Raw genomic sequence first — 16,972 nt, 5'->3', positions numbered from 1 at the left:
CTCGTCCTTGACATTTTGAAGAAAACATAATTTTGAAATTTACCTACAAACACTGATAAAATTGATCAACTAGAGTTTTCATCAAATATTCACAATGACATCTTTTGTTTAATATCCAATTTTCAAAAAACAGATGATTTATTTCTATAAGACTACTTGTCACAAATATATGTATATATACCAAAAAATAAAAAATGTTAAAACTATTTGTATTATTTGGCAAAATTGGAAAGGCACATTTGAGAGTATCACCTTTTTGCGATTCAACAATAATAATAATAATATTGTATATTCACACAAACATACAAATTTTCCTCTATTTTCAATTTATGAAATTGACTAATGTGACTTTCGGATGACTCGTACAATAAATGATAACAAGCACGAAAAAGAAAAAAAGTATCGTAAAATATAATTAAATATTTTAAAGGAAAAAAATTTCGAAAAAAAAGATTTGAAAGCGGAAAAGGAGGGCGCGCGCATCATGGCGCGTCGCCCTTACAACTTCCGGTGAAGCCACGTGATCTAGCTAACGGTCGCTGTTGCCCCGAGGCGTCATGGAAAATTCCTATTCCCGAGCAACAACCCTCTCCCCTTCCCTATGTACATACCCCCTGCTCTCCCCCACCCTTTCGCAGTCCCCACTATGTCGTTGTCAGGTACTTATGTACATCCCCCACTCTTTTGCAAAATTCTCTTCCCCCACCACTTACCCAATGGTACCGGATGTGCGGCAACGTCGCAACCGTTAAGTACATAAGGACGAATGGGAGGGGGACGAAGGGGGGTATGAGAAAGAACTGGCAACGTGTACCACATTCAAATCTGGACGGAACCCGGTCGGCCTCTCGGTTCACCTCCGCACAAAACAGCAGAAAACGCGGGCCGCGAGAGAATTGCGTGTACGTGTATAACGAACGAGGCAACCGACTAAACTGTTTAAGATTCTTCTCGTTTTCCTTCCTCGTGCTTATCGGTCGTGTCTCTATGTCTATCTCTCCTCCATTGTCAAGTACAACAACCACAAAATAGATTCGCAACTCACAGAGGCGCATTTCGCGGCGCCCTCGTGCGACGACCCATTCGCTTTCCCCGCTGTAACTGTGGTATATTATATTTCGCGCGCGCGCACACACAGTTTCATGTAAATGTCACGGGAACGTAAGGGTAGCGTATTCGTGTGGCGGAAGTGTTGTTTTGTTCTGTGGAATTATGTGCATGGACATTCAGGTTAACGAGAAGAAGAAGAAGATGAACGACAGGAGCGTCGACGAAGACGTACAAATCGTCGAAGCCCGAATCAACAGAGGTAAGCTTTGAGGTTATGGGTGGCGGCGGTGGTCGCGGTGGCGGCGACAACAGACTCGCGCGTATCGTTTCCCCCTCTCTTTCTCCCGATATTCCCCATCTCTTTTTCTCTTCCTATACATCTGTATTCCTTTCTCGTTTAGATTCTCATCTTCTATCCTTTTTTACTTTTCTTGGTACTCCTGTGTACTCCTCGCTTGATTTTCTACCACGTCCAACCTCGGTACCCTCTCGCTCTGTTATACGGGTTGTAGCAGCGCCCAGTGCCTAGAAGGTACATGTCGTGTTTTCTGTTTTCTATGAGCTGCGCCTCGTGCAGACCCGGCGAAACGTGGTTCCCCGATGCGACTACCTGTCAACATCTGCATCTCACGTGTTGACAATATACCGTTGCAACAACGACACATTGAATCTAAATACACGTCTTGTTCTCTTAAAATCTGACGTATACTTTTTACCTTCTATTGCATTCCTTTTCTTGTTCCATACAACGCAACGATTGAAACTATTTCATTTTTCTTTCTTTTTTAAAGATTTTTCTTCAGTCATTTATAAATATTATATGTACCATAGTTACCCTGTTTGGGCACATGTAAATTCACAGTTATATAAAACGTCTAATGTCTATTAATTTCAATATAATACTAAGGTTCGTTTATGTGCACGTGGATACATGTTTGTTGTAAATTGACTTTTAAAACACATACCAGGGTAATCCTAATTGAGTTTGAATATCAGTGTGTGTTATTGTATTTGAATGACATACATACAGACATCGATTGCAAATGCTGGGAAAGAACTCATTAAGATTGTTTATGTTTAACGATTATTGTATTTACGTTATGTGACTGTACATATAAAAGTAAAGAATACACATAGGAAACATTATTAGTGACATATGTACGGTGCTCAATGTTTGCAAAAATATGTCTATATCCTGTTAAATATACATACATTGTATTGATTATTACTATTTAATATTTACACGAACGATAAATCGTTAATAACAAGAATTATTTGCAATACGTTTCGATGTATGATCAATAAAAGGATGTTAATTCACATTTCATTTTATCCGCGTGTGCTTGCAGAAGATGACGTCACGGTTTATTTAAAGTAAACGGTAAGATGATCCTGGCAATATCGTAGATATTTTTTTGGGAAGAAAGTGTGTAATGAATACTTAAATTACAGTACCGTATAGCTCCCATAAACAAAAAATATTACGAGAAGCTTAAAGCGTGTCATCTTTTATTAAAAACTTTTTTATATTAATGAAAGATTATATTTAGATATATTCTTTTATGAAAATTTAATTACGGTCAGATAATAACAAGTCTACATTTATTCATAGATAGCTTATTTTTTGAGCTTTGTGTGCATCGCGAATAAATTAAGGTTAGGATAATAAAATAACATACTATTATATTGTATGACATACATTATGTACATGGTTATTTTATTATATAAAAATAATATATAGCCTGTTTTCTATCAGTACAATGAAAAAGTAAGTATAGTCATTCATTATTGAAAACGCTCATAAGAATTTGTGCTTCCTGTTTTACAACTATTTTCCTATAAGTAACTATAATCTTTTTAATAATTTATGGTTAGGTTTACCATAATATTACATATAAATATGATATAATATATATTACTACCAGTATCGATATGTAATTCCGTTATTATTAAGTAAAGAAATAACTGAAATAAAAAGATGGAAAAGCAAAGAAAATTAATCAACCGTAGATAGAAAAGATGTGGAATTGTCTTTGAGATTATTATAGATTATGTCCTTTTTATATGTGAAGTATTCCAAAAGTTTTTTGGCGCCACAAAGCGTGATGAAAAATAAACATTATTGATGTCAGTTATTAGTTGCAAGATAGATCTATCTATCACTAAAAACATTTTTTCAATAATGCTTTTTTATTAGTTTTTGAAAATGATACATATAAACTTCCATTTACACTTTTGCAATTGAACTACTGTCATTAGTGAAATTTTACAAATTATCAATATTAATAAATGTCCTTGCATAATAGTAACAAATTGTGAAATCGTAAAGGAGACGTTTATATTACTTACTATTACTTTATATTACTATATTAGTAATATTACTATTATATTACTATATATTACGTTATATTATATTATGCAAGAAGCCCCTGGATTTTGTTCTTTCAAAGTAATTTTGGTTCATCTTTATTCCGTAATTTTGAGTACTTTGGCAAAATATATTTTTTTAATAAAAGTTTAATATGTATACGAAAAGTTTTATATATATATATTTTCTGAGTAATGGAATAATCAAATTTTTAAAATGCAGAAAGCACTATTGTATATTACAGTGAAAACAAATAATAATTTATTTAAAGTTACGATTTATTTAGATCTAGTGAAGTTGTAATAGTTTAATATGGAATAAGATTAGTAAGAATTTTCTTTATTATAATTGGTAAAATTATAGATGATAAAACGCATATACATATTACATACTCTAGTGTCCGTTCTAGTTGATTTACATTTGTGCGCCTCGTGTAACATGGAGCTGATCTCACTCCTCCGACCGTCCGCCCGTTTGCTTCGCCGGCACATATATGCAAAGGCAGCTATATACACTGTACATACGAGAGCGAGAGCTGGGAGGGAAATATGTGCAGACGCAGTATATAATGTATCCGCCTCTATGTACTACATAAGAGCTAAAGAATGATGTAACAAAGAGGCAGTTTCACGAAGTTTGCCGAGCATTCCCGAAGCGGCGCGACTTCGTGCAAGTCGCATGCGTGCTTGTGTACCATGAAAACGCACACCACGATGCTTGTCAGCTGCTGCAAGTGCACGCCGCCATATGCAATTCTACTGAGTTGCGCAAAAAATTACATTTAGAAAAATGATAGAGCATATTTAGATGGTCCTCTTTCATTATTGTGAATATACCGAATATTCGTTCTCCCCACTCTTCGAATCATTCTTGTTTTTCTCGTCACAGAACACTAAAGCGATGGTAACCTCGTCCCATACGTCTTATCACGATTAAGACTATCGTATTTAATTGTGTCTCTCTGTACTATATTTCATCGCGTTATGTAATGTTTGCTCTTTTGATTTCATAATTGAACGAAATGAATGATATACGTTGATATTAGGAAAAAGAAGGAAATTGTAAGAGAAAGATTGTGAACGTTAGAAAGAAAGGACAATGTAGTTATGGCAAAGAGAATGGGTAGATCGGTACAGGGCACATCCTGTTCAACGCCATATTGTTCTTCAGTAATCTCTTCCCCCTCCATTTCCACTGCCTCCCCTCCCCGCGAACTGTGCCTTCACTTGGCATAGCAACAGCAGCAATAGAGGGCTGCTATAAATAGATTGTTATGACCTTCCAGTGTTGCCAAAACGACTGGCCCAGCGTATGCCATAGAAGAAATCGGGCCAATCAAGGCCGCGACGGCCATTTTGTAATGGCAACGTTGCACGGTCATATAGATTAACATCTTTGTTATTTCTGTTATATATATAATTATTTATAGAAAAACACAATCGAAATAAAAGAGTAACAAACATATAAACATTTGAATTACAACGTATATAGTTACGATTTTTTAAATATTCTTTATTTTAGTTCTAGTTGCTCAATCTATGCACGAAAGCTAGCGATTTTTTATTTTGTATCTTAATAAAGACGTATCTTTATTCGTAAACATGCTCATACGATGCTGATAAATACAACTTTGTACATCTTTTTGTTTTTATATGTTTCTTTAAGTATCGATCAAGCGACGTTGCTTTTCCCCGCATACATCTATGTATTAGTATGTACGACTGAAAAGTGAAAAAAGGGAGACCGAGTGGGCGTGCCTGCAGCGAGAACCGGCAACGTTGCAGCCGTAAATCATGATTAAAATAATAAGTATAATACATATGTAGTATATAGGAGGCTGTCGAGTATATGTATGTAAGGCTGCGCAGAGGCACAAACAGCGACGTATGTCTGGCAACGTTCTGCGCAGCTTCAATTCCCCCACCTTTGTTATTTAACCCCCACCATCACGCAGAATCCCACGGGTAAGTTCCAGGAATGGCGGTGGGGGTGAAACGCGGGCGTTAGAGGAGGGAAGGGCACCTGAAACCACGACTATATACCGCCGCGTGCGTTTACCAATCTTGGCACTTTGCCTGAAAGAGCATATCGACCGTGCAACGTTGTCACATCGTCTGCGCGATCTTACGCGCTGGCCCTGGCCACTCTTTGAGCGGTATGTACCTAGCTGCTGCAGCCGATCCCTGACACACGATGCGAAATCCGATTGAGGATATGGTTCACCTATTTATAAGATTCAGTGACGTATCTAGCATAAAATTTCATAATTTCCTGAATCTCTTGAAATAAGTGAAGTGAGAAGTACGACCAAGTGATAATGATACTACACTGGAAAAGCAGTTGAAAATGTTGATCACGATTTCGATGATTTCTGAGAGTTATGCAGAAAAGAATTTTGAATTAATGAAATACATATGGATTTATAGACAAAGTTTAATTAAATACTACGTGATATTGCTATGGTTATAATGAAAATAAGAAGTTTGAATGACCTATTTGTTTGTAAACATCTAAGAAATCCAATTTTGCTGTATGTATATTTCATTATAACCGTTGTGCAGTTTTACATATTAATAATATATATTTGTTATATGTATTATTGCCGAAATTTAATTAAAATCTTAATTTATAAAACGCGATAATATAGAGGGAACAATAAATATTTCCTAGTTGGAAGTATGAGTGATGAATGTAACACGTGACAAGCATGCGTATTAACACAGCGTATAAAGATTTTTTAATTTTATTTTCCAATTTCCGGTATTTAAATACTTATTTACTACGAAATTTGAAAACTGAAATGATCTTGCGCATTTTATTTATGCTTCTTATTTATATAGCACAAAATTATACCTTATGTGTAAATTGTATAATCACGATTTAAAAAACCGTAAATACTGGAATAATTTCTACCGTCTTCGAAATTTTATTATCTTTGGGAGAGAAAGTTGAGTACATCCTTCACTTGTCACTGATCGGCTTCGACTAAAGACTGCTGCCAGGCAACGGTCTTATATAGCTCTCGTATCGAACACCAAAGTATAGTAATTAGTATATAAACAGAACCTACCTTCCATCTTATAAAGCATTCATTTCTTGTAAGTTAATGGACATTTCTTCGTAACGAATGAATTATTATTAGAATTAAATGTAATTTAAGGATTTTGTTGCAATATTATTAATTTTTAAGTTATTTATATTTACCGTTATGTTTATTTAAATTATCAGCGCATGCGCAACATATATGTATTTTATGTCTGGAAATAAAATTCAACATAATTAATAATATTGAGCGCGACGGATAGATGGCGACAGTTATTGGGAAGACTACCGATCCCCTTTTACCCAGAGCAATAGAAATCTTTGTATACTGTATACAATTTTAATTCAAATTGTCAATTTATTAAATACAAAATATAGGCATATTATATTATAATAGGTTAATAATCTGAATTGTGTTTTTGTTTTAAGAATCTTTTTAAAGAAATTATTGTCATTTGTTTTTCAAGTAATACATATACTTTCAAGTATGTTATATATTTTTGTATACATTTTTTCAAGTAATGTACATATACAACTCAGTGTTTTATCGAATACTCGATAACATTCATTGTATTTTGTACTTGCACATTTCGCGCAGTAAAATGCAATACAGATTTACGAAGTTGTCGTTTAAAAATACCCCGCAGTGATATAAAATTGGGGTATCTGAAAGAATTATCGATGGACATTAGGGAGTGCAACAGTAACGTCAGATTCCTAAAAATGGAAAGTTAAAGCCAACGGGTGGTGATACGTCGCGGAGGACGATACTGGCACATACCTAACGGAGTACAGTCAGCGTGGAAAACTAAGCGTGCCTCTCTAGTCCGTAAGGATTGGCGGTCGGCTAGACCGCGGAATGCCTAGTGTCCCGTGCAACTGCAGGCAGACAGCTCGATGCTACGGCATGGCCTACTGGGCGGCCTGAAATCGCAGTTTTACAGAGGCGAAGTCCGCGTAAAATGGCGCTACCCTCGATCGAGAGCTCCTTAATCAACGGCAAAGCTTCGCCGGGGTCCAGAGGTACGCCCGTGTTACGAACAGCATGTACATAGTCAGTGTGAACGATACCACCGTCTACGTACGTTTATCTACCCTCGAAATGTATCCCTCGAGAGTCGAGTCGGAAACTCTTTCGCGCCACCTGCTATAATAATTGCAATCGACAGAGGCAAAGTGAAAACGTCGTCGAGGGAAAGCGTGAAAACTTCGAAGCCGAGAGAGTCGAAACAGAGGAGGAGGATAGAACTTTTCCTCTGTCTGAGCCTGTTTCTCGTCTCGTCGTGTAACATGGTCGTGTGTCGTCCCATCGACAGTGCACATCAGTAGACGCACCGCGTATAACCTCTTCGCTGGTTTACAACTCATCCAACCGATATGTGATTTCGACTCGGCTAGAAAGCATCGTTGATCGTCAAGGATGAGGAACGATATTACAGACATGCATACGGTGAACGCTGATAGCAGCACGGACGCCATATGGCTCGAGAAAAGGAGTCCGTTGCAGACGGCACCCGATCAAGTGTCACTCAGTACGTTTTCAAATGCATCTTTCTATCATTAATGAAAGATGCGTTGTGTCTTTGTAAATCCTAGTGTGGTGAATTTTTCTCGTATCTTAATGTACACGTGCGCGTACTCTTGATTAGCCCCTTGTTTTCGTTTGATAATCGATGTCGGTTGAAAAGAGCGCGAGAGTATTTTTTCCATCGATTTCAAAGAAAAGGAACGTTTTAATTTTTTACAGAACGTAATTTATGGTTGTTTTATTTAAATGTCGATGTAGATGACAGGGGATTCAAATCGATTAAACAATGAATAATCAATTAACACATGTCACGTGTACAGTGTACAGTGTTTTGAAGTGTCTGACGTTTTACAAAACTGCGAGTGCGCAACTACAGTTTCGAATTTGTGAATTCTCGGAAAATATGGTTCCTAATCCGACATTAGACAATTTTGCAGTCCTGTGTACATTACAAATCTTAGATACGTATATATATCATGCAAATTGCCGGTACCAATCTTGTGTTGTGTTATTATATTCATCTTTTGCAATTTAGTTGAATTGTAATGTTTAATTGAAAATGAACTATTACGAAAATGTTTCTATGCTCATTTTCTTTGTCTATGTGTTGTATGAAAGGAAAAACAATTAAAATTTGTATAAGAAAAATGAATAGTTGTCATTCATATTCATAAACTTAAATTAAATATCGATGATTACAGTGCAAAAATAACTTCGATTGGATAGTGCGTGTCTTGCGCATAGGTCTTGAACACGTGTATGCTTTCGTACAAATTAACAGCGCCAAATTTCGTATAATACGAAATATTTTTTTATGTAGAAACGAACTTTATAAGTCTTGTTTAAGATGGATAAAATTGACAATTTAGTGGGTTATTATTTTTGTGGGAGTTCGTTTCGCAGAATAATCAAAGATAATTGCTTGAATTCATTTGTGGCATATGATAAATGTATTTTCCCGCGCTCTTCTCCATCGATCGTCGTCTGTAATTTTTATACACAATCATCTAAAACAATAAAAAATAATTAATTTTTTCATTATTTTGATTTCTATAGATTTTGTTAATATGTTTTAATTTTGTTGAGAAATAAATAGAATTCATAATGGTTATTTATTGTTATTTAATTCACTAAAACTTGATAATATACTGACATTATGTATTTCAGTTATAGTCTAGTATTTATAACGAATATAAGTTATTGTAATAATTAAGTGGGCTTTGTTATTGTAAATAATGTGTTAAAGAAAAGAATTATACATATAACGTATTGTTCAGTAATTTGGATTAAGCTGTTTAATTTTAAAGTATTTCATTTTAGTTTGTATTCTGTAAGCATTTTTCGTGATGAAAATTATTAATAAATGTAGAATACACATACAAATTAAATATTGGAATTAAGTAATCTAACTTAGACTACTATGGTTACCTATGGGTACCACTTAACCGTTAAATAACAAACAATTTAAGCAAAATAATTTTATCTAGAGTTCAATATTCCTTAAAAAATTTATACCACATAAATGTATATATCATATTCTCTATTTTGTAATTATCAAAAATAATAGGAGTATATTGTATATTTTCCAGCTTTTGATAAAGTCGTAGTTAAGCAAGAACTTCCCGATGAGGCGGAGATCCGAGAACTGGCTGCCAAAATGGTGGAAGCAAACAAGGCGAAAATGGTCACAGGAGTACCAGGGGCCCCACCACAACAAAGGCCCCCACAATGTCTCCTTCCACAATCAAATCTTCCTGGTATCCTGGGATACTTGAATAAACGACCAGCGGATTCGTCAACTGCCGTATCAACGAAGCCTCCTACGACGGAAGGCAAAGTACCGCCTGACGATGAAAGCCAAAGAGGCCGATTCGGATGGACCAGTTTCGACGATTGTCACATACCTTATATATTTCGCTCTGGCGAAAAGTATTGTGCTGTACGAATTTTAGAATCTAAGTTGCTGAACAAGTACCTGAGTTACCTGCACTCGGATATCTACAGTTGTACGTGTATAAGGAGTTACTATATAACGGAAGCGGAGAGTAAGCTGTTCACCGATATAAACGTTAAACACTGCGAGAATCAGTTTGGAAGAGATCCATTCACGTGTAAAGACTTAGTGGTTCGGCTTTCGGACGCAAAGGAGTTTTATACGTTTTTGGACGTGTGTTACACGAAATTAACGGCCGGGACGAATCCAAACGTGTCAAATGGGCAAAAAGCTGATAAATGTGGATTCATTCGGATAAATAAGGAATCCGTTGTTCCTTACACGGTGAAGGACGGCCTTCAATACGTCCCTCTCTTTTATTTCGAGGGCGAGACCGAGAATCTCAAGTTGAAAGCGGAAAAGCTCGAGGGTTGGGACTTATCGTATTTAAAGTTTTGTTGCAAAGTACAGGGTATTCGTAACGAACTGTTTGCCAGTGAAACATGTTCAGTGATTAGTTTGAATGACATTAAAAGTTATTTCCCGCCGGGCACGGGGTTCGAAGATTATTGGCCGACGAAAGTGATGGACTCTCAGTTGTTAGTGAATAGCAAAGGTGGTGGTAGCGGTGGCGGCTGGACCAAACAACCTACACCGCCAGCGACCAAACCAGTTCCCGTGCAAAATAGTGCGAATAAAGCGACTGTTAACGCACGTGCTGCCCCTATGCATAACATGCTACCACGTGGATCTGTCGCAAACACATCGCAAGTGCAGCAACGAGTCAGCCAACCTAGACCCGTTGCGACCACCCATCCAGCACATTCTTCGCCAACAGCACTATCCTCAGGCAGGTCGAATATCGTCACACAGCCGATGTTGAACACAGTGCAAAGTGTTAATGGCTGGACAGGCCTCGTCGGTGGTCAACCCACCTTTCAAACGGCGGCGCTTGTTTCTCAACCTAGTTCTATTGTGCGAATGCCTTCGTCCCTAAACATGCACAATGTAAGTCGCTCTCCACTATATTTCCGCTTTTATATAATTCAATAAAAAGTGTCCAGTTGTTTAAAAATATATTTATATTATTATATATTTTTGTTGTAATATTATTAAAATTTTATTAAAGTTAGAATATGTAAGAATATTTTTTAAATACATCATTATAATTAGCTATTTTTTCTATTTCTTTTTGAAGATGTTGAACCCCCAGTAAGGGTCAATGTTGTGTTAGTATAATATATATATATATATATATTATATGTCGGAGATGAAAGGACACCGGAGCCGTCCCTCTGGAACTTCGGGATAATCCGTAAAATTGCAATTAAAGTTTACAGTCGTAATTAAACAATTTGCCGTCATCCTGTCCAATTGTACTTGTTTGCGATTTGTGATAATAAACTTGGGCTCAAGGCGACCATCAGTCACCGAACGTAACCGCGGTCAACGGGACGGGCGCTTCGCCTAGCAAAGGTGTGGAATTATAGTATGATCCTCGTTAAAAGAAATACCAATAGAGGTACTTGACAGTAAAACATTCCAACGGTTCCTTCGGACAATGAATACCTGATATTGAGGCACGTACACAGCACAAGTCCAGTTAGCCCGAGGACCCGCTATAAAACCTGGGTTTTTCCGGCAATTAAGATCTTCCAAACGGACAGACGGTCTTTGTCCCAAACAGACCAATTGACAGCGACGCCAATTTCCCTTACTTTCGGAACGAGGGCTATATCCGACGAATCCGATGATCTCGTGTCCTTAGATACACCCCATCATAATTTTCCTCTGTGGCATCATTGGGACGAAGATTCTTCTTTCTTGAGATCCCACCGACGAAGGGAGCAGCGCCTGACGATCCGTGAGATTGAGTTAGAGCAAGTATCTCTTTCATCCCGTTGACCGTGGATGCGTCATCGAACCTAAGACCAACGTCGCTAACATCGCAAGTGCCTAATCACCGCTGCTGATTGTCGAATCGGTAGTGTCCATACTCGTAGCATCAGGCCGCGTCTTCGTTATCACACAACGATGGCCAACTCCAAGGGAGGTCTATCAAACGCCCACAACCCTGTTCCTGACTCTTCTCCGACATATATATTATATATTATAAATATCAAAATATAATTATATTTATATATATAAAATTATATTTTAATAAACAAAGACAAATTGAAATAATATACTAATGAGTTTTTCATTGATAATAGTTCAAGATCTTTTATTATAGCAAATATCTACAGCACCAAAAAATTATTCCCAACAATCTAGTAGGAGTAGAGGGGGTGGAGGTAGTGCAGCAGCTCAGTACCCTGGAGTTTATCCAGTTACGACTATGCAGAATGTTGTTCAGGCCCAACCACCCCCTCTTGTCAGAGCAACAGTTCACTCCAATCAACCTAATCTCGGGTAAGCAATGAAAAGTTTTCTTAAAAGTCTTCTTTATTCTTCTTTGTTTCTTAATATACAATATCTATGTATATGTTTTTTTAAAATGAAGCTTTAGAATATTCGGAGCAACTTTTCATTTTTAATATTAAGCATTCTCTCTTCTTACACAGCATTATCAATATTTTATGCTTGCTTCCAATTTAGTGATTGAAAACAGTAAATTATATATTAGATGTGAGTTTTTATTGTTAAAAAGCACGTTATGGAATATTTTGCTCAAATCTATTTAAATAACAAATCATATACACGTGTTAAATATCGTTTCCCTTTTGACAATTAATTACAATTTATCTTTCTTGATGTGTTGCTCAAATTCAAGGTGAAATTAATCATTAATTCAACACAACTTCATTCGTGTAGTAGTTACATTAGTGTAAAAATGTTTATTATATTTATTACTCACACTGTATATAGTTTATCAATGCATATTAAAAGTTCATAATAGCTTTATTTGAAAAGTGATCTTAATATGATGTATACTAGAATAAAATGAGCATGCAGTGTCGAATTTTAGGGAACCACTTATTTATTTGAAATATATAATTATACTATTTGCAAAAATGTTATTATTTATTATCTGGAAAACCTGCACTATAGCTTCTTGCATTTGTACATACAACGTATGATTTTTTTGTATAGTTATCCAACCTATGGGAAGGATGACTGGTGAGTCCCTGTAAAATGTACTATAGTCATGATTACTACACAAAAGTAAGATAGCATGCACAAGAACATTATAATTAACAAATTTTTGATTTATATAAATCTGCAATAACTATATATTGCCTGTGTTGCCTCTTCAAACAGTACTTATATTCTTTCTAATGTTTTTATTTCTTTTATTTACTATACACATATATCTACTTTATATTTCCTAGATATACTTTTATTTTCGTTTTTTTGTAGATCATATTATTATCGACCTTTTTTCATAGAAATGCTATTAAATGAGATATTGATATATGTGAAAAATGTGAATAATTTGTATTCGTTATTATTATTATTTATATACATATATGACTGATTTCTACACTTTCTTTGTTTATTATTTTAAATAATAAACTATGTTAATTTTTTATTTTAGTTATTTATTTGTTGTTTAAACAATGAAATATTGAAATTTATATAATACATAAAATACTCTTGATGCTATTATACATTTAAGCATAAATATAGTAAATCAATATATACATTTTGTAGGGAATCTGATTACAATGATTAATATCTCATGTACATATTTCTCTATTTATATTCTTTTAAACTAGTATACACTTTTAAGTTTCCCAAACTATTCAACAATGTGTAGATTTTCTGTACAATATTGTATCTTACATAAACATTTTGTAACTTTATTAAGTACTGTAGTTCGTGTAAATTACATAATTATAGTTGATCATATATATTTCCTAATTTGTATGTTCCTTAAGATTTATCGTAGAATGTTTCCATTTTAGGGTTACATCGACATATACTACGCCTACTTTAGGTGTCCCAAATGCTGTTACAGCAAGTACATACCCTCAAATGCTAGGTTTAAGCGAACAAGTACAAGCTCTGATGCCGTCACCTACTCAGGTATCTACGCTATTACACCCACAAAGGCATACACCATCCGTGCATAACACATCTCATGCGAAATATCCACCACCATTAATACCAGTTAATGGTAGTAATAATAGTTCCAGGTATGACATTGTTTGCTTTATTATATTATCATATTATTATATTTAAATTTTTAATATGAACTAAACTACTTTAAAGGGAATAAATAAATACTTTATTATTGTATCGAAGTATTTATTTCTAGGGATTCAAGAGGCAGAAAGCCATTGATCCCAATATCAGAAACACATATATCAACCTGTCAAGTTCAACCTTATCAAATTCAGAAAGCGCTTGTAGAAGACAAAATGGTACCTTGTATTAATTTCAAGCCATATATATATTCTGAATTACTGATGACGCTTCCTGACTTCGTCGCTCAGTATTTTCCTATCTGTGACATTAATAGCTGTCGGCAAGTCCTAACAGATGTCTTGCATATAGACTTATATCAAGGAAATAGGTAAAAAAGTATTATTTTTTGCATATGTCTGTACACAATGCTCTTAACTTTGTCAATAGTAAGAATTTTGCAAGTATATCCCTTTTTGTTTACCTTAAAATATTTTATAGGAATGTACATTTACCTCACATTATGACTGATGTAAATAATTTTTAATTTAAGATACTTTCTTTTAAAGGCTACAAATGAAAATGTTAATGGAAGCAGGGAAGTGTTCATCTTTAAACGAAGAACTACCATTAATACAAGTAAAAAGTATTATGAAATACATGCCTCAATTGAAATATATGTTTAATAGAGGTGGTGAGATGGTAATGCCTGCACCTGCACATTCTTCTGAGGAACACCCTGCCAAAAAACGTCAACGCACCAGCTAGGACTGGCTACAGCCTTACTGGCCTACTTATGATTACTATCATTCGGCATTTTAAAAAAAGCCGTTTCCTTTACTCTAATGTAACAAATCAGCATTATTATATGCCCTGAAAAAACGTAAACCAGATTATTCTGTATTGACGTCATGTGCCAGAAAGAGTGCACGCAAATGAAGATTACCTTTTATAATACAAGGAATCTGTGACATACTGTGAGCTACTTCTTTCTCCAAAGTGTATCTATCGACGAAAGAATACTTGTAAATAAAACTGAGATGTATAAAACTAGTGTTGCACAGTTGGCAGTTTAGATATGCTTTTATATATTAAGATTATTAATACTTTTCTTTAAGATTTTTCGTTTACAACTGGAAGTTGTCGAACGAACAATATAAATACTGTGACTATCACACACACACAAGACCATTCCTTTCTTCTTTGTTTGTCCTCATTTTATTTTTCTACCTCTACTATAAAGTATCTTACATATAGTATTTCTTTATAAATAAAATGAAAGTTTTAATATTAATGTGATTCGGAGAAAGAAAGTGCCGCCATGCGATAACTCATTAACAGATGCGAAATGCAAGAAGGTGGTTGTTTGAACTTGCTTATATTGCACGTTGAACGGATATCAAAAAGATTTGGCATTTGTATATTTAAAGAGACGGAGGTAATGCTTCTTCAAGTTCCTAGTTATTACTAATATGTATCATGATAATTGCTGAAAAATAATTTAAAACTGTTACTAATTCACAACAATGGTTTAACATAAATTGTGACGTAAGTTTACTGAATCTTACTAGAGAAAAAGTATTCTAAGTTTTGAATCTTGGAAAACTCTATTTTCTAAAGTTCACTTATCAGAGACACCGTACACAGTGATGCAAATAATTTTGTTCAAGTATTGTCTGTGTAAATATCTAAGTCAATAAAAAGAAATGCAATTTAGAATATCATTAAAAATATGACACATATTAACAGTTGGTGAGATATCTACTACCAATGTTAGTGAAGGCTTCATAACTATTTCAAATGTGAACACAATCATTTAAAGGATGTAATTGGCTTCTTTTATTTTTTATAAAATGAACAAAGTAATTATTAATTATGTAGAAAGTTATGTAAAAAAAATACAAATTTATATTACGTAAAGCATAAATTGTCTTATTTTTTGTATTAGCAAATTTCATGATTATTATTTATTAAAACATATTTCATAAAGCGAACATAAATTATTAATATATATATATGTATATATATATTAATTAAATATAATTAAATACTATATGTATATATATATATATATTAATAATTATATATATAATATATTTTATATATGTATATGTATATAAAACATTTATTTATATGAAAACAAGTATCGCAGAAAAAAAGTTTAGAAAACTTAAAAATTGTTAAACGTATAAAGCCACCTGAGATGGTCTTCCGCTTTAAAAATAATATAGGTACGGAAGTAAAATTATTTGAAATAATTATGTAATATAATTTCCGTTTACGTGCATGTTTTTAATTCGTTTAATTAAATGGAAGGTAACTAAGAAAAATGAATTTGAGTGTAAGTACGCTATTTCTGCTGATCCTGACTTTGAAAAATAGAGGCTTAAATTAATATTATTGACTGATTAACTTTCACATTCGCTTTTACTATTACATGAAACAGAAAAAGCTATGTATATGCAAAGAAAGAAACGTGTGTATATATATGTATATGTATGAAAATAATTCTAGTGATAAATTAATGTTGACCACTATGGATTTTCATATAATAAAAAAGGCTTAGGCATCCTGTTACGGTGGAAATGGTATATTTTGTTATTTATAAATTACACTTAGTCATATCACGACTTCAAAGATTCTATTGCCATTAAAAAGACTATGTACCATGGACTGGTGTCTACTCTTTTCCAATGCTAACGAGAAAGATGATAAAAAAATAACCCAAGAAATTCATACACGAAAAGCATTCAGTGAAAAACGTCTGTACAATATGTAAAATAATATATTTATTATTTACGTTTTATAACACGTCGGGTTTTGATTTTTGTATTTTCGTAAAAAAAAAACTTATTGTTAGAAAGAGAAAAGGAAATATAATTGCAATTAGTATCATTTTAGCTCGTTTTAATTTTAAGCGCAT

General features: G+C 34.2%; 1 protein-coding gene and 1 long non-coding RNA gene across 8 annotated transcripts; one reads left to right on the top strand and one right to left on the bottom strand.

The window, feature by feature from the left end:
* Nucleotides 1–654: 654 nt before the first annotated feature.
* On the top strand, nucleotides 655–15,795 carry LOC100744198. 7 transcript variants are annotated; one of them, XM_003486046.4, is made up of 7 exons: nucleotides 655–1,309; nucleotides 9,578–10,929; nucleotides 12,155–12,333; nucleotides 13,015–13,041; nucleotides 13,830–14,060; nucleotides 14,183–14,440; nucleotides 14,619–15,795. In XM_003486046.4, exons 1-7 carry the CDS (start codon nucleotides 1,213–1,215, stop codon nucleotides 14,815–14,817), a joined length of 2,343 nt encoding a protein of 780 aa, XP_003486094.1. In that variant the 5' UTR covers nucleotides 655–1,212; the 3' UTR covers nucleotides 14,818–15,795. The 7 variants fall into 7 exon arrangements, with proteins under 7 accessions (XP_003486094.1, XP_003486093.1, XP_024220193.1 ...); XM_024364425.2 differs by lacking the exon at nucleotides 655–1,309 and adding an exon at nucleotides 3,640–5,573; XM_012394655.3 differs by lacking the exon at nucleotides 655–1,309 and adding an exon at nucleotides 7,271–7,483.
* On the bottom strand, nucleotides 6,940–7,332 carry LOC117151147. Its single transcript, XR_004460848.1, has 2 exons — nucleotides 7,242–7,332; nucleotides 6,940–7,126 (listed from the first exon to the last, which is right to left on the bottom strand). It is a non-coding gene; the product is annotated as an uncharacterized LOC117151147 (long non-coding RNA).
* Nucleotides 15,796–16,972: the final 1,177 nt, after the last annotated feature.

The sequence above is a fragment of the Bombus impatiens genome, unplaced genomic scaffold (genome assembly GCF_000188095.3).
Source record: "Bombus impatiens unplaced genomic scaffold, BIMP_2.2 scf_0096, whole genome shotgun sequence".
NCBI classification, from domain to species: Eukaryota; Metazoa; Arthropoda; class Insecta; order Hymenoptera; family Apidae; genus Bombus; species Bombus impatiens.
The sequence above is the reverse complement of the archived record's forward strand: the minus strand, read 5'-3'. Positions and strand labels throughout refer to the sequence as shown.